The sequence below is a fragment of the Aptenodytes forsteri genome, unplaced genomic scaffold, assembly GCF_000699145.1.
Source record: "Aptenodytes forsteri isolate BGI_AS27 unplaced genomic scaffold, ASM69914v1 Scaffold213, whole genome shotgun sequence".
Taxonomy (NCBI): domain Eukaryota; kingdom Metazoa; phylum Chordata; class Aves; order Sphenisciformes; family Spheniscidae; genus Aptenodytes; species Aptenodytes forsteri.
Genome location: NW_008795522.1, coordinates 402,814 through 421,034, shown reverse-complemented (window position 1 = coordinate 421,034; position 18,221 = coordinate 402,814). Strand labels below are relative to the sequence as shown.

Here is an 18,221-nt window from a genome sequence, read left to right as displayed (position 1 = left end):
CGACCCAGGACAGGTCATCTCCCCCCCCCCCACCGAGGGCTCTCACCAGGCCCCAGCACCCCAAACTCCCGTGCAAACCTGCCACTTTGGTGGCACCAGGGTGAAAATGCACCATGCACTGAGCCAGGAGCCTGGGGACATGGAGCTGTCACGTCTTTTCGCCCCCATTTATTTTCCAGCCCTTGTTCTGAGACGGCAGAAACCTCTGGGGCTGTCGAGCCAGAACTGAACCCCCCGGCACCCCAGGCCAGGGCAGAGCTGGCTGCCAGGATCCCACCCAGGATGCATGCCATGGGGGCACCACGGTTTCCCCGCACACCCCAGCTCCTCGCTGGAGTGTTGGGCATCATAGTCCTGGCTGGGGACGAAGCCCCTTCCATCCCCACAAGCCAACGTGGGCTGCGTGGGGCCCTTCCTGTGGTCCAGTTTGTCCCCAGCTCCTCCACCCTCCAAGCCTCATTTCTCCCCCATTGATTCCCTCCTCCAGACCCCCAGCAGGAACACGGCCCCGGCAGCCCGGAGCACCCACCACGAGTCGCCCAATGGCATCACCTGCACCCAGCTCAGAGCCAGGCACTCCTCCACACCTCCTCCCGACACAGCAACTCTCCTCGCTGGCCTGGACTTCTCCTACCTTCGGAAAGGCCCCCGATGTCTCTTCCCAGGCTCTGTCTTCTACAAATCCCCCGCGACACCTTCCAGACCCAGCTGCTCGCTGTGGGTTCAGGTGGAACTGCCGGCCTTGGTCACATCTGCGAGGACAAAGGTGGCCATGGAGACATAAAGTAGGGCAGGAAGCAGGCAATGGTGCCAGGAAGGAGACGAAGAGTTGTCCGCAGGCTCCTGGATCTGCTGGCTTTCGCTTTTCCCACGCTGTTTGATTTTTAGATCCTTAAACTTCCATCGGGGATGCCAGTGGCTCCGTCCCTGCGGGATTCCAGGGAGCTCAGCGGGGGTGCCTTGCCTGCATCGGAGCAGGGGCAGTCCGGTATTTGCACCCAGGAAGGGGCTTGGAAGACACCGGGAGGGCCAAGGGAGCCAGTACGGTGCAACCCAGCACAGATTTGGTAAGGAAGGGATGTGGGGCTTGGCAGCTCACGTGGGATGTCAGAACAACCAGCAGCAGCTACAGGATGGGGAGGGCTTTTCTCACTGCAGATGCCCCATGAGTCCCATCCCTGCACAGGAAGGAACCAGGACTTGGTCCTTCCTGCCCTGGCAGGAAGGAAAGGGAGGGTGAGGGGCCATGGCACACAGCGCAGCCCTGGGGTCCCCAGCACTCGTGGGTGCAACAGGCAGCCCCGCCATAGAAACGTGCCTTTCGGGGAACACACAGCACTGCTACGGGGTGCAGCAGAGCCACCAGAATCCCCCTTTGGTCCCCACAGGCCCTCTCAGGGTGCAGAGCTAGGGCAGGATTTGACCCTCTCCAGGCACATCCATGAGCCTTGCCCGGAGCGAGAAAGGAACGCACAGCCAGAACACAGCCCCCAGTGCCCACCGCAATGTGGTCCTGGGTCCTCTTCCCCTCCAAGCAAGTCCCGCAAGCCCAGCCTGAGCCAGCCCATCCCGTCACCCCCTTGTGCTACGGGGCAAATCCAAAATGCTGGTTGGGGTGCTGGAAAAGGGCCCCTCCACCCACCCCCCGCTGCGAGGGCCACAGCACAGCCTCAGTGCCCAGGCACAACCGGGGCCCCAGCACCCAGAGCTGCTTGCAAACCTCCCTCTGGCCCGAAACCTGGTGCTCACGCTTTCTGCTTGCTGATTAGTAAGTAATAATAATAATTATTATTAGTATTTTGCCTGGGGAATAGAGAGGTGGCTTAAATGCAGCTAAAGGCACGTTTTTGTCCCTTCCAACTGAAATACTCTATTTTTGCTTGTTCTTGGAATAAATTGGAGAAGAGAGAAAAGCCCCAGATGCAAAGGCTGTTTTGAGATGGGCACATGACTGCACAGGCAGAGACCCAGCCCGGGCGGCCAGGGAGGACCAGTCCCCCCAGCTGGGGCTGGAGCCGAGCACTGGGGTGGGACAGGCACAAAGGGACCCACCACAGATACCGGCCACCCTCCCCGCAGCACCCTGCCCTCGCCCTGCCCCAGCTCAGCTCCCATCCGACACCCGATTCTCAGCAAGGAGAGGGGCAGGGTGAGGCCACGGCCTCCGTGTTTCCCCCGGGGAAACCAGAGACAGAGAGCCGGGCCGGATCCGCTTACAGCCCTTCCATTATTCAGGAGCCCAAGCAGGACAAAGCGGAGGTAAAACAGGGCCCCACACAGCAGAGAGAGCATCGGGGCTCCAGCCATCACGAAGCCGATCTGGGACTCCGTTTCCACACCACCGGGGACCCTTTTGAGTCATGTCCTACACGAAAGAGTGATTATCTTGCACCAAACCGCAGCCTCTCCTGCCCGGAGCCCTGGCAGGGACCATGGAGACCAGTTGTATCACAGCCTCACTGCATTCCCACCCCTGGAGAACACAGAAAAGGATTTTTTTCGCAAGCAGCCTTCAAGAGAGGCTGGGCTTGGGGGACAGGGCGTGGAAACCCCCCCTGCTTGGAGCTGAGGTCTGGCCAGGAGTCACTCACATCACTGAGCAAACCTCACGCGAGGTTCCCGTGCTCCGGGTAAGGGAGGAAGGGGAAAACACGGCGCCCTGCAGCTCTACACATGGGCAAGCAGAGCCCAACCTCTGCAGCATCCCTGCCGCCTCGCTGGCCTCCCCACGCAGATCGCAACAGGTCCCTGATCCCTGCCAGCTCTGCTGTTCAGCACGGCTCCATCCCTAGAGTAAGGTTTGCTGCTTCCAAAGGAAAAGATTGAAAATCATTCTTCAACATTTTACACATTTCAGCCTTGAAAAAGGCTGGCATGGAAGAGGAACCTCTTTGGGTTAGGGGCATCTGTCCCTATTTAAATATCCTTATTTCACACTGCAAGTCTGCTGGTAGCAGGAAACATCCCATCCACCCGCTTCCGCTCCGGCCGCACCACCCTAGGACCAGCTGCCTAGGGAGGGTTACAAGGCTGAAAGCTATTCGCCGTCTGGACCGGGTGCTGCTGGAGTACCTCTGCCCCAGAACATTAAGCATATCCTGGACATGCCATACGCCCGATGAGAACATCTTCCTGCTTTCGCAGAGGTCAGAAACACGCAGCCCAAAGATTTGTTCTGTGTTTCTTCACAGAAGCAAGAGCAAGGCACAGGCCGCTGTTCCCAGTCCCCACTCAGCCAGGTCAGCTCTCCGCAGGCGAGGGCAGAGCTTTAGACACACACCAGCCTGCTCCGTCCTCCTGCCACCCAGCCCTGAGCCGGGAACCGAACATCTCTGCCCCCACCGTCCATGTCCATATCTTGTGCACAGCACAAGCAGCAATCACCAGGCACACAGCGCTGGCATCATCGTGTAAAACAGGGTTTTCAGGGTACGTAGTGGAAAACGCCTTGAAGCATGCTCTTCAAAGTGCCTCGGATTCTGCAGAAAACAGGCTCTGATCGAATAGACACCCCCCTAGGAGAGCGTACACCAGCTGAGAAAGAGTTCCCGCCCAAGACAACAGATAACTGTGCAAGCTGATGATGTTTCACCTACTGAACTCCAGTGGAGAAACTCCACCACATGACCACTGAGGACTGGTCGCCGAGTTCAGCAGAATTTAATCCCATCGCAAAAAGAAGATTGTTATTCACCCGTTGCTCTGGAGCAGCTTCTTTCTGCACAGGCACTGCCTCGTGTTGCACAACACCGGGACAGTGCTGCAGCTGCAGCCTTTACACACAGCTCCAGCACTGACTTGCTGCCCTTCCTCTCCTGCACCACAAAGGCAACCACAACTCAGACCAGGCTCCACTATCAAGGGAACCAGCTTCATTAGCACGGTTACAGCACATTTTTCTCGCCCTGTATCTCACTTCAACTAATCTAGTTTCAAAACTTACCTGTTGGTATCAACACGAGTTCAGCAGCAGTGAAAAGGGGAGCTGTGAGGCAGGAGTTTTCCCAAATATGTTTGTTTGAAGTCAACGCCACAGAGCCTCTAAGGTAGATCCAAGTTTGGGGTAGATGTCCTTGGTGGCAATTTACAGAGTGGCAGAGGCTCATGCAAGAAACTCCTCGCAGGCAGCTACACAGGGATCACGGGCTATTTGCATGTCAAATTCAAACTGAGGTGGCAGAACTCCCTCTCCTTCCAGGAGCTTCACTAAGCATTATACATGGAAAAGTGCTCAGTTACTCCTGCTTGAGACAAGATCTGATGCAAAATAGGACTGAGGAGCTTATCATGGATAGGCAGCAAAACTCAGCCCAGGGTTATTATTTCCAGTGTTGCTCACCTGCACTCCAGCACCTCCTCTGCCTGCCACCACTCCTCCATGAGACCCCTGTCTGTCAGCAGCAACACGTTCACCCGCTGAATTAAATCTCCAGCCCAATTCATTCTGGACACGACAGACAGGCCCAGACTCTGTGTCCCTCTCCCTTCTCAATCAACCCAGAGCCACAGAAAATTTCGGGGCTGCTTCTTCCCCACAGAAATTAATTTGTTTAGTCAAGACCCAGACCACCGATTGCTTCTGGACTTTCCAGTGTCAACAGGCCAACACTGCTCCACTGCTCTTAGAAAAGACACAATAGTCAAGTCCTTCACCACTGCTTCAGTTACTTTAGTCTATCCCCTCCATCTCCTCTCCCTCCATTTATCTTCTCTGAAATGCACCTTCTGGTTTTAAAGGTTTACATCTTCTTTTCAAAGAGGAAATGTCAGTGGGAGAACTTGGAGTATCTTTACATTCAAGAAAGACTTTTGCATTACAAATCCTTGAAATAGTTCCTTTGTTTGATCATTTATGCTTTTTTCTTTCCTTAAACTCCTATCTGTTGGACTGTGAATTGGCATTATTGTTGATCACTGCTGCTTTGCTTACTGCTGCTTTGCTTACTGCTTCTCAGACACTGAAATATCACACTGTGTTTGAATGCAATCATGCTGCAGCAAAACAAACATGGATTTTTTTTGTACATTGTTTCTGGTGATATTAAAGCTGGAAAGCAAAACCTCCTGCTTCTTCCCAAACAGAAAACAGGACCACTTTCATTAGCACCAAAAGGATTTTAAATGAACAGTTCCAGGGAGCTCCTTTCAAATCATAAAACGTGAATTTTACATAAAAGTGTGTTTACAAATAGTTTCTGCTTTACACTCAGCTCTGCCCATCACTGACCAGAAGTTATATACATACAGACTAGCTCAGCAGCTTCAACCACTTGCAAGGAGACTGCAGAATTTATTTAAGAAATAAAAATAGGATTTCCTGGTTCCTAGAAATTCTCTTCAGCCTGCCAGATTCAGTCACCTGCCAGCTCCTGCAGACTCAGGAGAGCACTAAGCTTTTGAAGAGAAGGGGTACTGAGGGTGCCACCAATCCAGGAGCCGCACACTATGCACAGGGTCCAGCACAACCTGCACTCCTTGGTCAAGGCGAGGTTTCTTGCCATTGCGAACTGGGGCATCCTGGAACACCAGGCGCACGCGATGATGCCTCATGTCTGTGCTCACATTGATGGTGAACTGCAAGAAAAGAGACCAGGAGGTGCTTCAGAAAATCAAAGTGATGAATAAATAGAATTCTTAACAGTACGCTTTTAGATATTTTTTTTTTTTAAGTTCTTCCAAATTGTACAAGTCTAAGGTATTTCAGGTGCTGGCAGAGTTACACTCTGAATCTACAGCACCGGATTCAAACCAGTTCTCTGGCTCGCAACCCCAAAGAATAATGCCAGAAGTGAACCTGAAAGCAAGTGGCTGTTAGAGGAGGTCTGGAACTCGCTGCCCTACTCTTAAGTGAAGCCAGACTGAACCTCTCTTGGGCACAGGTCACTTCTGAAACCCTGACCTACAAGTACAGCCACATGTGCAGCCCCACGCTTTACCACTGCTCTTGCCTGAGCACACCTGCTCTGCTGCTGTCTGGAGCTGAGTTTGTGGAAGTTGGTTCAAAAGCTGCTCTTTCTCCCAGCAATCAGGGACCGTATACACATTGAAAGAGTTTGTTCATACAGGTTTTTTGCTCTCAGAATTTATTGCTGTAAGATACGGAGATATTTTCCTGAGGGAAGACCTCCTCTTCTCCTGCATCCCTACCTCTTGTATCCTGCTGGAGTACTGACAACTAATCCGCCCCCAGATGCTGCACAACCAGAGCTCCCTGCAGATTCTCTACATCATCTGTATTTGCTGCACCAAATAGGGAAGAGCTGATGGAAATGCAGAAGCTAAACTGAGAAGGTCCTCAGCATTTCCTCAGCCTTAAGATTCCCAGAATTGGTTTGTTGATGCAGCAGTGTGATTTACACAACACCAAAGAGGCGTCCTCTTCATCTCCTTACAGAAACTGCACATGCAAAGTTCGCCTGGCAGATTTCTCAAACACTTACCAAGGTAAACGTCATACCCATGACTATTGGCACGAATATGAAGTTAAAGGTGGTGATCTGCAGTAGACAGCAATCCTGATCCGGATTTGTATGGACTTCTTCATACTGAATCGGTGGCTGAAGGCCTTTGCAACACTTGCTCTTAAATCTGGGAGACTTGAAAGAAAGAGAGACTTATTTAGCCAAGCAGGAACCTATGATGAGAGTCTGGCTGGTTCTCACTGGTGCTGACTAGCAGGTCCTCACCGCATTCCCACGTGTCTGGGCAGAGCATTACATAAACAACAAAAAGCCATCACTCAGGACAGGCAATTTGCAGGATCACTTCTTTAGAGGGGAAAGCTGCAGAATTCCCCAAGGTTTCCTGAAACTACTTGCTTCTCCTGAGACCCATTACTGGAGGTTTTCATTGGCAGTGTTGGCTTTCTTCACTTCTCCGGGAAATCCTTCCAATGGTAAAACAAGTAGTTTCAGATTTTGGTCTACATTTTGACCACTAAAGTAAAACAGTCTGGTTTTTGGTAGTAATCGGTAGCAATGACCCAAAGATTAGATTATTTGGGATAACAAATGATCCACATCCTACAGTGGAGAAAGGATACCAAGTGAGGAAATAAAAATGTACGATTCTAAATGTCTTGGTAATACAGACTGAAAACGGAGTGTAGTTTCAGAATGTGCTTTAGCTTATCATGGGAGTCAGAGTTTCCATGTATTGTCTGAATGCATAAAAAGTTTCCACCTTCCTTTCTACCACCCAGAAAAATGATTACTGCTTCAAAAAAAAGTCACAGCCATTCTGGTTCTTTCATACCTGCTTTTTGAACTTGAAGTTGAATTCCCACATTGCTTCTTGTCTGTTCCCTTCAATCTTTTTGCACCAGAAAAGCAGACACTGAGGTGGAAAAAAAAAAAAAGAAACACAAGATTATGAAACCCTTAGAGGCACCACTTTAAGTAAGTTTTAGCAGAGCATAAAGGCTTCCAATTACAAACACAATTACATAGGAGCAATTAGGAGCCATTTATTCAAATTAATTATGTTCAAAGAACACACTCAGCAGTTTAGGTCTCCCAGTTTCAAGTTGGCCAACTCATCACGCAACTGGATGATACAACACGTAGCCACTGACGTGCTAAACAGAAAAATCCCGTTGCGCGATTTATCCCTTTCATAAGGCAGAGATGAGCAGTACAGTTTCACCCGTTTCCCCCACCCACCAAGAACTCCCATTACACTGGACTCCAAACAAGACTAAAGCGAGGAACAACTGAAAACAGAGTAAGGATCAAGAAGGAGAGAATCCAGAGGGAAATGCAAGACCAATACATGAGCTATGAGGTGACAGATGAGAAAGTTCCTAAGCCACTGTGGTGTCAAAAGAAGGTCTTGACATCACTAGGCACTGACTGTCATACTTCAGAGTATAAAAACACTGCCAGGATAGCACAGTCTGATCAACCTACTGTCCCTTTTTAAAAGAGAATGAGAAAAGGGCCTCAAACAGCATCAGAGGTAACCAGCACTGCCCTCCCATGCAGACATACACCAGGAGTCCTCCAATTTAATCCAGTTATCACTGTGTGGTCCACAGGATCCATCCCAGCATGCAGCACTCATTCTAGAGCAGGAGTCTCAGCAGAACTCCTGTATTAAAACGAGTAGGAGGGAAATTCCCTGCCTACCAGTGAGTAGAAGCAACTAGCCTTCAACAGCCGAGAAAAGAATCTGGCAAGTCAGTCCAGCCATCACTGAAAGTGTTTCCACACCACAGATGCCAGCCCACCACAGCTGGTCTTATCTTTTAACAGTGTCAGCAGGAAAAGGAAGAATAATATGGGTAAAGACAACTCCCCATGACCCATACACAGTCTCTCCCACGCCAAGAGAAGGCGTGACTGGGTTGCATGGCAAAGCACACATTTAATTTCATTCCAGGATAGCGTGACCCCAAATGAAACAAAGCCAGAGCCAGCCTCCACCACGGGGGCTCCGTAATTAGAGACTACAGGTGATACAAGACCCTTTACTTCAACTCTGAGTCATGTCCATAAACAAGAATCCTTAAAGGACCTTTACCTCGACAATCTTCACGAGGTGAACAACAAAGCTATGTGGAGTCAAGCTCAGAAACATGCGTCAAGTAACCTCCACCTGGGAGGAGGTGGCCCTCAGTTTTTTCCAATAAAAACGTTCTCCAGATCTTTTTTAACTCAGGTGAGCAGCAGATGCTGCTGAGTTTAACTCTACCATCAGTGGCATTTGTAGTTCACCTGCAGAGACAGCCTGGTCTAGCAACTTGTTTGGTCATGGCAAGTAGTGAAGCACAAAATGGTCAGTACCTCCTAAGGGGCAGAGGATGTCGTCCACGGGTCAGCCGTCCTGCCCTTCAGACGCGCCGTATGGCCTGCCGCTCCACCAAAAATAATGGGGGTGTCTTTAAAGGGCAAACACTTCTGCTGACACCATAACGGCTCCAGTGTCCCACACAAGCTAGGCTAGGGAAAGAAAAAAGGAAATTAAAGAGGAAAAGCTAGATTTGATAACACCCGGGTCTGGGGTCTCCTCTTGCCACATGCAGTTTATGTAGGCATTTGCCATTAGTTTCAACGACCCGTAAAGGTATAACCAAAGCCCATGACAGCAAGAACGTGGGGAGGCAATGTCAGATCCTCCTCCGTACCCACTGTGCCGAGGCATTTCTGTGCACAGTAACACAGGTGGAGCTCGGAGTCTTGCAATGCAGTAGTACAGCAAGACCAGACTCAGGATGGCTCTTTTATGCTCCAAGGGGTTAGGTCAAACCTCTACTGTTCTAACAAAGCCTCATCACCATTTAATTTCCTTTTTTAAAAGCTGAATAATAAAAGGCTGCACTTCAAGAATCTTCCTCAAACCGTTAGTACAGTAGCAGCACTAGCAGTGGGCACCAAAGCCGTTATGATGTCAACGTGAATGCTTCCAAAATGCCGACCCTGCCAGCATCATCCCAGGGTTTCTAGCTCTTACAGCCACGCTACCAGATCCGAGCAGCGGTAGGAAGTTAGACTCAGAGGACTACAGTTAAGTTGGAATTTCCTAGAAATGTTTTGCTTTTCATTTTTTAAGAAAGATGATACCCAAACTGGGGATTCAGGAAGAGAATGAAGAGCTCTGGATGCAGAGATAAGACTAAACACGGAACTGTGTGCTCTCCTCCTGCTCTGCAGCACCACCTGCTTGTGTTACTGCTGGATGCTTCCTAAGTGGTATGACATTTTTTTCCAGTATCCACCCAGGGAGAGGAAGGAACAAAGGAGGGATGTCACATACAGATAGATGAGGTTGCTCTATTTTGCATGGAAAAGAAAGTACAACTCTTGAACCAAAACCACTTCAGTTTGGCTCCAAAAACCTCATTCAACAGGTTTTTGGATTTGGAGGGTGAAGAATTCACACTGTTGCTTAAGCTGCTCACAGAGTATCAGCCAGTTGCAAGTTAAAACCAAACAAGTGACACAGGCATTTCAGAGTTAATGGTCAACAGCAATTAAAGAGGAATGGATATGCAAGTGCTCCAAGCTGGGATAGCAAAGGGAATTGCCTGCCCACACCAGAGACAAACCCTTTACAGCCCAACACAACTGCAGCCCCAGTCCCAAAGCAGACATTTGCTCTGCACATTTGCCATGCTCACAACCTCGCTACCCTCCCTCGCCCAGACACCAAAGACGATGGATGACCTACAGGAACGTAGTATGAAATGACTCTCTTTCAGAGGCTATCAGTGTCACTTCTGATCTCTCCAGATACCTGCTACGGAGAAAAGATGTATCCTGGCAGACAGTGTCAGAATAAAGCAGAAGATATAAAAGCTGATCCTACTGCAACCTCCTTTCAGCAGCAAATTTGCAACAGAGGAGGGGAGAGCTGCAAATATCCCTAGCAGTTCTGACATTCAGTGAAGCAAGTGCCTTTTTGCTGATTACAAAGATGTTGTGGTAGGACTTAGGCAGAAGTTACCCAGAAGAGTAACTAGAATCCTCTGCAGTAGCAACTATACAGATACAAGTAACCAGCATACTTTTAAAAATCACTATTCAGAGTTAGTAACCATCCTACACCCAAGCTTCACTGGCGACCATCTAAACATCATCTATTTTTCTTGTAGAAAGAGAACAAAAAACAGAAAGAGCAACATCTCAGACATATCCAACTTCCTTAGTGATTCCACTTACTCTGGAATTTTTTAAAGTGCTGGGAGTACTGTCTGGAATAGCTGGATTCCTGGAGACTCGAGACGCGAAAGGCTCGTACATGTGGTACAGCGACCGGATGACACACGCACGGAGACAGTGCAGCTTCTCCATGGACTCTGGCCGCAAGCGGAGAGGCAGGTACGCATCCAGACTGTAGTGCCTGAAAAGCCAACGACAAACCCAACACATGCTGAAAGGTCAGAATGCAGAGACGCGCAGAAGAGAGCTATGAAGAGATCAATGTTGAGAGAAAACTGAACATCTGATTGATCAGAGGACCTCTTGTCAACTCTGAGTGCTTCAAGGGTGTTGTACTGCTCTACATGAAATCGCATGACAGCCTCAAAGACTTTACCTGCATCAGACAGGTTTCCAGCATACACGTAAGCATATCATGCCACAATTCCCCAAAAATTCCTTGCAGACAGTTTGCCCAGAGAGACCAGATGGTGTTTTAGCTGCAGGATGCACAAAGGTCTGCAGATTCCTGCAGGTTCTCAAGGACTCACTTTAGCTGAGCTTGACTGCATGCTTGCAGACAACTGCCTGAGCAGTCTGAATGCCTGCGCTTGAGGGTCATTCTTTGATCAGATGCCAAAGGAGCCTTTGCTAGGGAACTTCACACTAAAAAACAGGGGCGAGGATGACCATGGCTGCTATTTGCTCTGTACTCCTGCTGCTTGCGCCTCCTGGGCAACAGATATAGAGATGTAAAGAAAATGGATTTACCTTCAGAACAGAACAAGTGACATGCACCAGGACAGAAGGATTTGTTTCAAGTTTTGACCACCTCTTTGCTCTTCTTCTCTTACTTTATTTATAACTTACTTCTGCCACCGAGACAGCTCCAAAATGCCTTAGTTTCTCTCAGGCCACCCTAATGACAGGAAGGTGGCCATGATCAAAGCTTGAGGCAGGGCAAGTTTTCTATCAGTGATGTTCACCTGTCTTTCAGTAAGGTAATGAAGCTGACCTTACCGTAAGCACTTTGAGTGCTTTACATACAAAGCACACTGTTACAAACAGGAGCGTGTAGGCCATGGCAAGCAGAAAAGCACACGATGCTTTGAGATTTTATATGGAGCATACAGGAATATGCCACACAGATCCATTTCCAGATCCAAAGCAGATGCAATATACCACAATCCCTTGCCAAATGAGGCCCACATCACCATGTCAATATGCAAACATGATAGGACCCTAGCCTATAGGGAATTATTCCTTTATTTACAGCTCTGCAGAGAGCTGGTCACTGCTGAAGTGACCACCTCCTACAAACAGTTTAAAAATTCTCTAGAGTCTCACCTTCTGTAGAGCCTGGTCCAAAAGGCGGCAGTGCAAGTAACAGTCCAGGCTTTCTTGCAAATCAAAGAAAACCGGACAATGTCTTCAGGGCGAATGTAGGAAGCCAACAACAGCCAGATATCAATGGGGTATTCTTCTCCGCCACCCCCATCAGGATTTTCTAAATGCAATGAAGGTATGTTAGTGTAGTAAATAACCTCTTTATCAAGTCACATCTAGAGGCGTGTGCTTTACTACTTGTAGCACAGAGTAAGCAGCTGAAATATGTATATACACACAGTCAGCCAAACAAGCCCAAGTTAGTACAACTTCATTATCACTGCTACTGGTTTTCATCAGCATGCACTTGCCCATCAGCGCAACCATTACACCTTCCCTTTGCTGGATATATGCCACCATTTATCCCTGCTGCACTGTTTGCACAAGTATGCAAAGTGGCAGATTCAAAGAATAATTCAGGGTGAAAGGGTTCTCTGGAGGGCTCTAGTCCAAACAGCCCAGCAAAAAACAGGCTGAATTAGATCATTTTGTTCAGGATCTTGTCCAATCAAGTTCTGACTGTATCCAAGGATGGAAACCCCACAGCCTTTCTGGACCCTGTTTCAATGCTTGACCCTTTCACAGCTGAAAAATAACACTTAAGTGGAGAAATAAAAATTGGATGGCAAATACAGAGGCAACTTTACGTAAAGGAGGGCCAAGCTCATGCATTTTTATCAAAACTGCTCATTTAACAGGTCATCAAAAAATGCTTTACACTAGAAGTCCCTGAACATTAAGACGTTGCCAAGCTTGTCAATTCTTTGTTCAAATGGTCACAATATTTTTGTAGGAGCTCTGGCTAGGGAGAGCAAGCAATTCTCTTCTGCAACTGGCTAATCAGCTGCTTTTCTTAAATCTGTAATTTCATTAAAGCTTCTTGGATGGGAAACTTTTAATGCAATTCAGATTAACAGAGTGGCCTGTTTTTCCTCTCAGAGGTGTCAGAACTGCTCAACCAGAACTGAAGGTTCAGAAACTCCTTTCATTCCTGCAGTGTTCTTAAGTTAACACCACACGTTTTTCCACAGACATTGCTCCAACTTTAGGAGAAAAAAAAATACTTTTAAAGAACATAAATAGCTAAACAATACCGAACATTAAGAGAAAGAAAACATACAACTTGTACACAGTGCTAACAGAAAAAACTGCTATGAGGTTTGTGAACACGTGGCATAAAGGAGGTGCTTACGAACTTGAGGGTGCCAGATCTAATCCTGAGACAGCAGGTTAGTAACAAAGGGCAGTATTTTATCCTCATGTGATAATAGCTATGTTCATTGCCAAGAAAAGCTCTGGATGTGATCACTTCCCTACACCACTACAGATTTATGGCAGGCACAACCACAAAAGGCTCTAACATCCACTCTGCTGTTTCAGCTCTGACTCAAGAAGCCATCAAACTACCCAACTGCTGAACTGCAGACTGCAGCCAGAAGCGTCATTGGTCTATTACCATTTTTAATTCCCTAAACACTTAGCAGAAGCAAGACAAGGCTGTGGTAGAACAGAATACTGTCTTTCCAGACTCGTAACTCCCTAACTCTAGCCACTCAGATATTCTTATTTTCCCAGAATTTCCAAGGACATCTTAATAAAAGAGATTAAACTCCTATCCCAGAGGAGCACTGTGCATCTACAGTCCATAGTGGAGGTTCATGTGTTCCACAAATTAGTATCAGTATTAATAAAGCTAAGTTTTTCTTAAGTTCAAGAAACCAAGTTAAAATTTGTTTCTCAACCTGAAAGCAATCTGCTATTAGAAACTCCTGCAGGATTCCACAGTGCAGCAGAACAGTTTGTTGCTTACACTGTGCTGCAAATTACTTTCTATAGAGTTGCACAAAGTGTAAATGCTGAAGGATACATCTCCCTGGCATTAACTTACTACGATGCCACTAGGGCCAAATGCACTTGCTTGCTGGAAAAAAAGCCCTCTAAACTCATTTGAAACAAACCACAGCCTTGGAAACATCCTGAAGACAGAGCTTGTATTTTGCCAACAAATGCATCATGGACAGCAGCATTGTTTTTTCCCCAAAGCAAACCCTGCTTTCACGAACATGTTCAATGAAGTAACATGTCCAGTGGCAAAGTTTCACAACTCTTTTGAAGAGCAGCATTCGTTTTCCAAGGTTGAGAGAAGTTTACTGAAAGCAAGGAGCTCTCAGGCTTTGATTTCAGGCCCAAGGTGCTGCCTTTGTGAAAAGACAACACCTCTGACCAAGTCCCAGCGGATTTAAAAGAGATTTAACCCTTGGCATTTCTTTGTGCACATACAAGTTACAGAATGTCCCAAAGAGCCCCATGACTAGCCTGTAAATAGCAAGCATTAACATCACACACGCAGAAGATGCAAAAGCAGCCCACACAGAGCCCCCCAGGAGAGGCTGGCCGCCATACCTTTGTGCCTTTTGCTCTTCTTTTTTCTAGAGGCAGTTCGCCCATTGATGCTTTCCTTTGTATCCATTTCATCACTGCTGTCACAAGACTCTCCTGACACGGAGAGAACTTCCTCAGCAGGAACACAAGAAGCTTCCAAACCACAGAGGGATTTTACTAGAATGAAAAGCAATGACACAGTAAGTATACCAGCAGAGAGAAAAAGGCGACCCGAGTTCAGGAGGTACTTCAGTGGAACCACTGCCACAGCCACTGCTAAGAACGCTAACTGCATTAAAGCTTTCTGGTGAGTCACACAAGCAAGTAAATCCTGGGTCCAAGGATTACCTTGTCAGAGAAAGATTAGCATGGGTGAGTGAATTGGAAACATAATTCATCAGCTTCTTGTTTTAAAGAATGAACAATGAGGATGATCCCATCGGTTTAGCTGAAGCTGTTTACAATTCCGAATAAAACAAAAGGCTCTTTTTCTACAGTGCTAACTGGCTCCCCTGCATACCAGAGCTTCCTTGCATGACCACCGTTCAGCCTGTACAGAGCCAGCACCTACTCTGCAATTGTTCTATGAACACAGAGAAGATACACTCCCTTCTCAGCAGGATAAAGAGATCCTGTGGCCGATGACACACAATCCATCAGTGATATCGCTCAGTGCCAAGCATACAGGAGCTCCACTTATCCTAGAATTTAGTGAAGGGAAAGACTCTGGCCTAATGCAGAAAACAGCAAGTTGAGTCAGTTGGGTTTTTTTGGTTTGTTGTGGTTTGGGTTTTTTTTTTTTTGCTGCCTCTGGGGAGATGTTTAGACACATTCCTGTTAGGAAATATTATTTTTAAAACTTGATCTGTAAACTGAGGGCTCATTAGGACAGAAAAATCCACGTGTGAGGCAGTAATGACAGTCTTGAAAAAGAAAGGTGTGGTCTTACGTTACCGCTGCATAAGGCACTGTCATAGAGAGACCAGCATTGTAACAGCATTACAAACTCTTTGCAAATAGTCTATAAAATTCATTCAAGAAAGTTGAATTTCAACCTAATGCACTGGATGAAGAAAAGGACTTCTACCAAGAGGTACCTGACCACACCAGAGGAGGCTTGCACTGCTCGAGCTTTTCTAACCTAGCACAAACTGAAGCCCAGGAAGGTTTTATACATCACAGTTACAGCCACCAGAGCCACTGGAGAGCAAGACGTGCTATTTGAATGAAAGGGACAGAGTAGCAGTAAAAAAAAAAAAAAAAAGAAAAAAAAATCAGGAACTGACCATAAATAAATTCAGGCAAGAGGTGTTCTCATTTCTAACCACAGAACAGCGTTTTGAAACTGTAAGACAGCAGATGGAAAGACTGTCTTAAGATAGAGCTTGACTGTACCCACTGACTAGAGATACTTTCAGTGCTTTGCTAAACTAGTTCTACCTCACTTTGCACGGTTTACTCTGTAAACTGTATGCATTCATGACAGTGGTATCCCTGACTGTCAAATCGTACTGCCCTCTCTACGTGACTTTTTATAGGCAAAAAGAAAGAGAAATAGATTGCAACACAAATGGCAGTAATCAAATACAGCCAAGCAAGAGAGGACAACAACTGACAGAGACTCAGAGAGGGGTTTAGAAAAAGAAACTCTCACATTCTGCAAAGGAAAGATCAACATCTGAGTCGACCGAATCACACTGCATTGTAATCTTGCAGAGGCACCCTCTCTTCATCGCACAGCAGGAATCCCCACCTCATCCCTGGGAGTTAGGATGGGGAGGAAAAAAGCTCAGGAAAATTCCACCTGGCCTTTGCTCCCCTCCCCGTGAAGCTCCCCGCTTGCTGGCAGTCACACACAGTGCGATGTTTACTTGGAGCCAAGAGACAGCAGGTGAGCGAGGCTAAAGCTCCCTGGGCAGAGGCTGCTGTCTCCTCCCGGCTGCCTGCTGTCCCCATGCCGTGGCACGCTGCACCAGATAAGGCTGCAGCACGCCTCATGACTGCACCAGATAAGGCTGTAGCACAGCCGTGGGGCTGGGGAGGAGAGATTCCGAGGATCCCCGCATGAGGAGGGGAAAGCCCCAGTGACTCTGCAAAGACCTGAGAAAGGGGTGGGCAGGGAACTGCTGTGACCTGGAGTCATCCAGATAGCAAGGAGGTGAGCCAGAAACAGAGCAGGATTTTTAGGAGAGGGGTTAAGCTAGACAAAGCAGGTGATGCTGGATGCAAGGACTTGACGTGGGGCAGGGAGAAAGAAAAGACAGCAGAGTTTGCCAGGTATGATGCTGAAGTGCAGTACTTTGAGGCACTGCCTCAGAGAGAGAGAATACAGAAGGGTGAACAGGAGAGGGAATGGGAAGAAGGAAGCCCCCAGCCTATTACAACAGAGGCAACAAAAGAGGGAGGTGCCCTGATCTTAAAGGCTTGAGAGGGTAGCAGCTAAAAAGGATATTCACCAGCATCACTGACCCCGACAGTTTCCCTATGACAGGCACTCATGCAGAGCATATTCTCTTCAAATGTGTAAGATTTCAGCAACATAACAAGAATTTTCCCATATGAAGGGTTCAGTTGTCGCTGTCAATGTAGTAACATTCACCTCCAGCATGTGTGACCAGCTACATTTAAGTGTCGAGGCCTAAACATTAACATTTCTCAAGCAAACAGGGTGTTAGTTCAGAATGCTCCCAGCAGCTAAAAACCAAGGAGGAAGCAGGTAACAAAATATTGCAATACCTTTCCAGGAAACTGCTTGTTTATACAGTTCACTAAGGAAACAGCAATACCCTCAAAAGACCTCCTTGCAGCTTGCAGCATGGGGGGGGGAACATGTTTGCCAGAACTATCATAACCTTATTCCCACTGCAAATAATTTTACCTGCTAATAAAGTTGTCTACAGTTTTGTATGAGGTAATAAAGTAACAAAGACTCCTATTGTGTTATTTTCTGCTTCAAGCAGGAGATAACACCCAATAGTTAATGGAAAAAGGCCTTCCATTTGAGGCACTAACAAAGACTCAGCAATTCTTACTGGACTTCCAACAGGCTTTCTGCAAAACCTCCTAAGATCCTAAAAACCTGATTCTACAGAGGAACACAGACCCATTTTCAGACACCAAGTGAGGCAGATTTTCCCAGGCCACGACGAGGGAGTTTCCCACATCACGCAGAGGCCAGCAAAATGGAGAGGCAGCCTGAGGAGGGCAGGCTCCCCAGCGTACACTCACCTTCCTGCTGAACTGCATTGGCCACAGCTTTTTTCACACGTCCAGATTTCACAACAGCTGGGTCTGAGTTAGCATAATCTGCCACCGTCACTGCAGGAGAGTCGGAAGACAGGGCGTCAGCAGGATTATGGATTATAGGGGAGGGGATAAAAAGTCTAAGAGCTGCGATCCCTCGAGGGGACGCTCCCCATAGGAGCAGAGGCTTGAGCAGGAGGCGCACAAACAGGAAAAGGAGCCCCAGCAGAGAGGTGCAGGCCAGGAGCCCCCAGCAGGCCTCTACTCCAAGGCCATCAGGCTACCAGGCCCAGGGGACAACCCTCCCTGCCCAGTTCTCCCTCTCCCTCCACCTCAACCGACGCCAAGCTCCATGTGCCCCCTCACACACAGCCTAACTCACGCCTGGCTGATCCTCTAGGCCCAGGCTCCTTCTTCACAGACCGAGCCGGCTCATTCCCACACTCCCGCATCAGGCCAGATCCCCCCACAGCTCTCTCCCTCCACAAGCCCGAGTGGGCCCGGCTCACCTCCCGGGTGAGACTGGACCGTCCCCAACTCCCCTCCCCCCGGCCAAGCCCAGGCCCCTCAACC

The 18,221-nt window shown here is 48.1% G+C and overlaps 1 protein-coding gene across 1 annotated transcript; it reads right to left on the bottom strand.

Moving 5' to 3' along the window:
* Positions 1–5,095: 5,095 nt before the first annotated feature.
* On the bottom strand, positions 5,096–18,100 carry TMEM183A (transmembrane protein 183A). The gene is made up of 8 exons (XM_019472724.1): positions 18,031–18,100; positions 17,634–17,816; positions 14,427–14,582; positions 11,985–12,144; positions 10,659–10,839; positions 7,255–7,335; positions 6,441–6,596; positions 5,096–5,574 (listed from the first exon to the last, which is right to left on the bottom strand). The coding sequence occupies exons 1-8, from the start codon at positions 18,098–18,100 to the stop codon at positions 5,389–5,391; spliced, it is 1,173 nt and encodes a 390-aa protein (XP_019328269.1). The 3' UTR covers positions 5,096–5,388.
* Between the last annotated feature and the right edge of the window lie 121 nt (positions 18,101–18,221).

Coding starts and splice junctions, on each gene's coding strand:
- TMEM183A (XM_019472724.1), bottom strand. CDS start 18,100: ATGCGGGAGTGTGGGAATGAGCCGGCTCGGTCTGTGAAGAAGGAGCCT. Junction 14,583..17,633: donor CAATGCAGTTCAGCAGGAAG/GTGAGTGTACGC, acceptor TTTTCATTCTAG/TAAAATCCCTCTGTGGTTTG. Junction 12,145..14,426: donor GAAGAGCAAAAGGCACAAAG/GTATGGCGGCCA, acceptor CATTGCATTTAG/AAAATCCTGATGGGGGTGGC.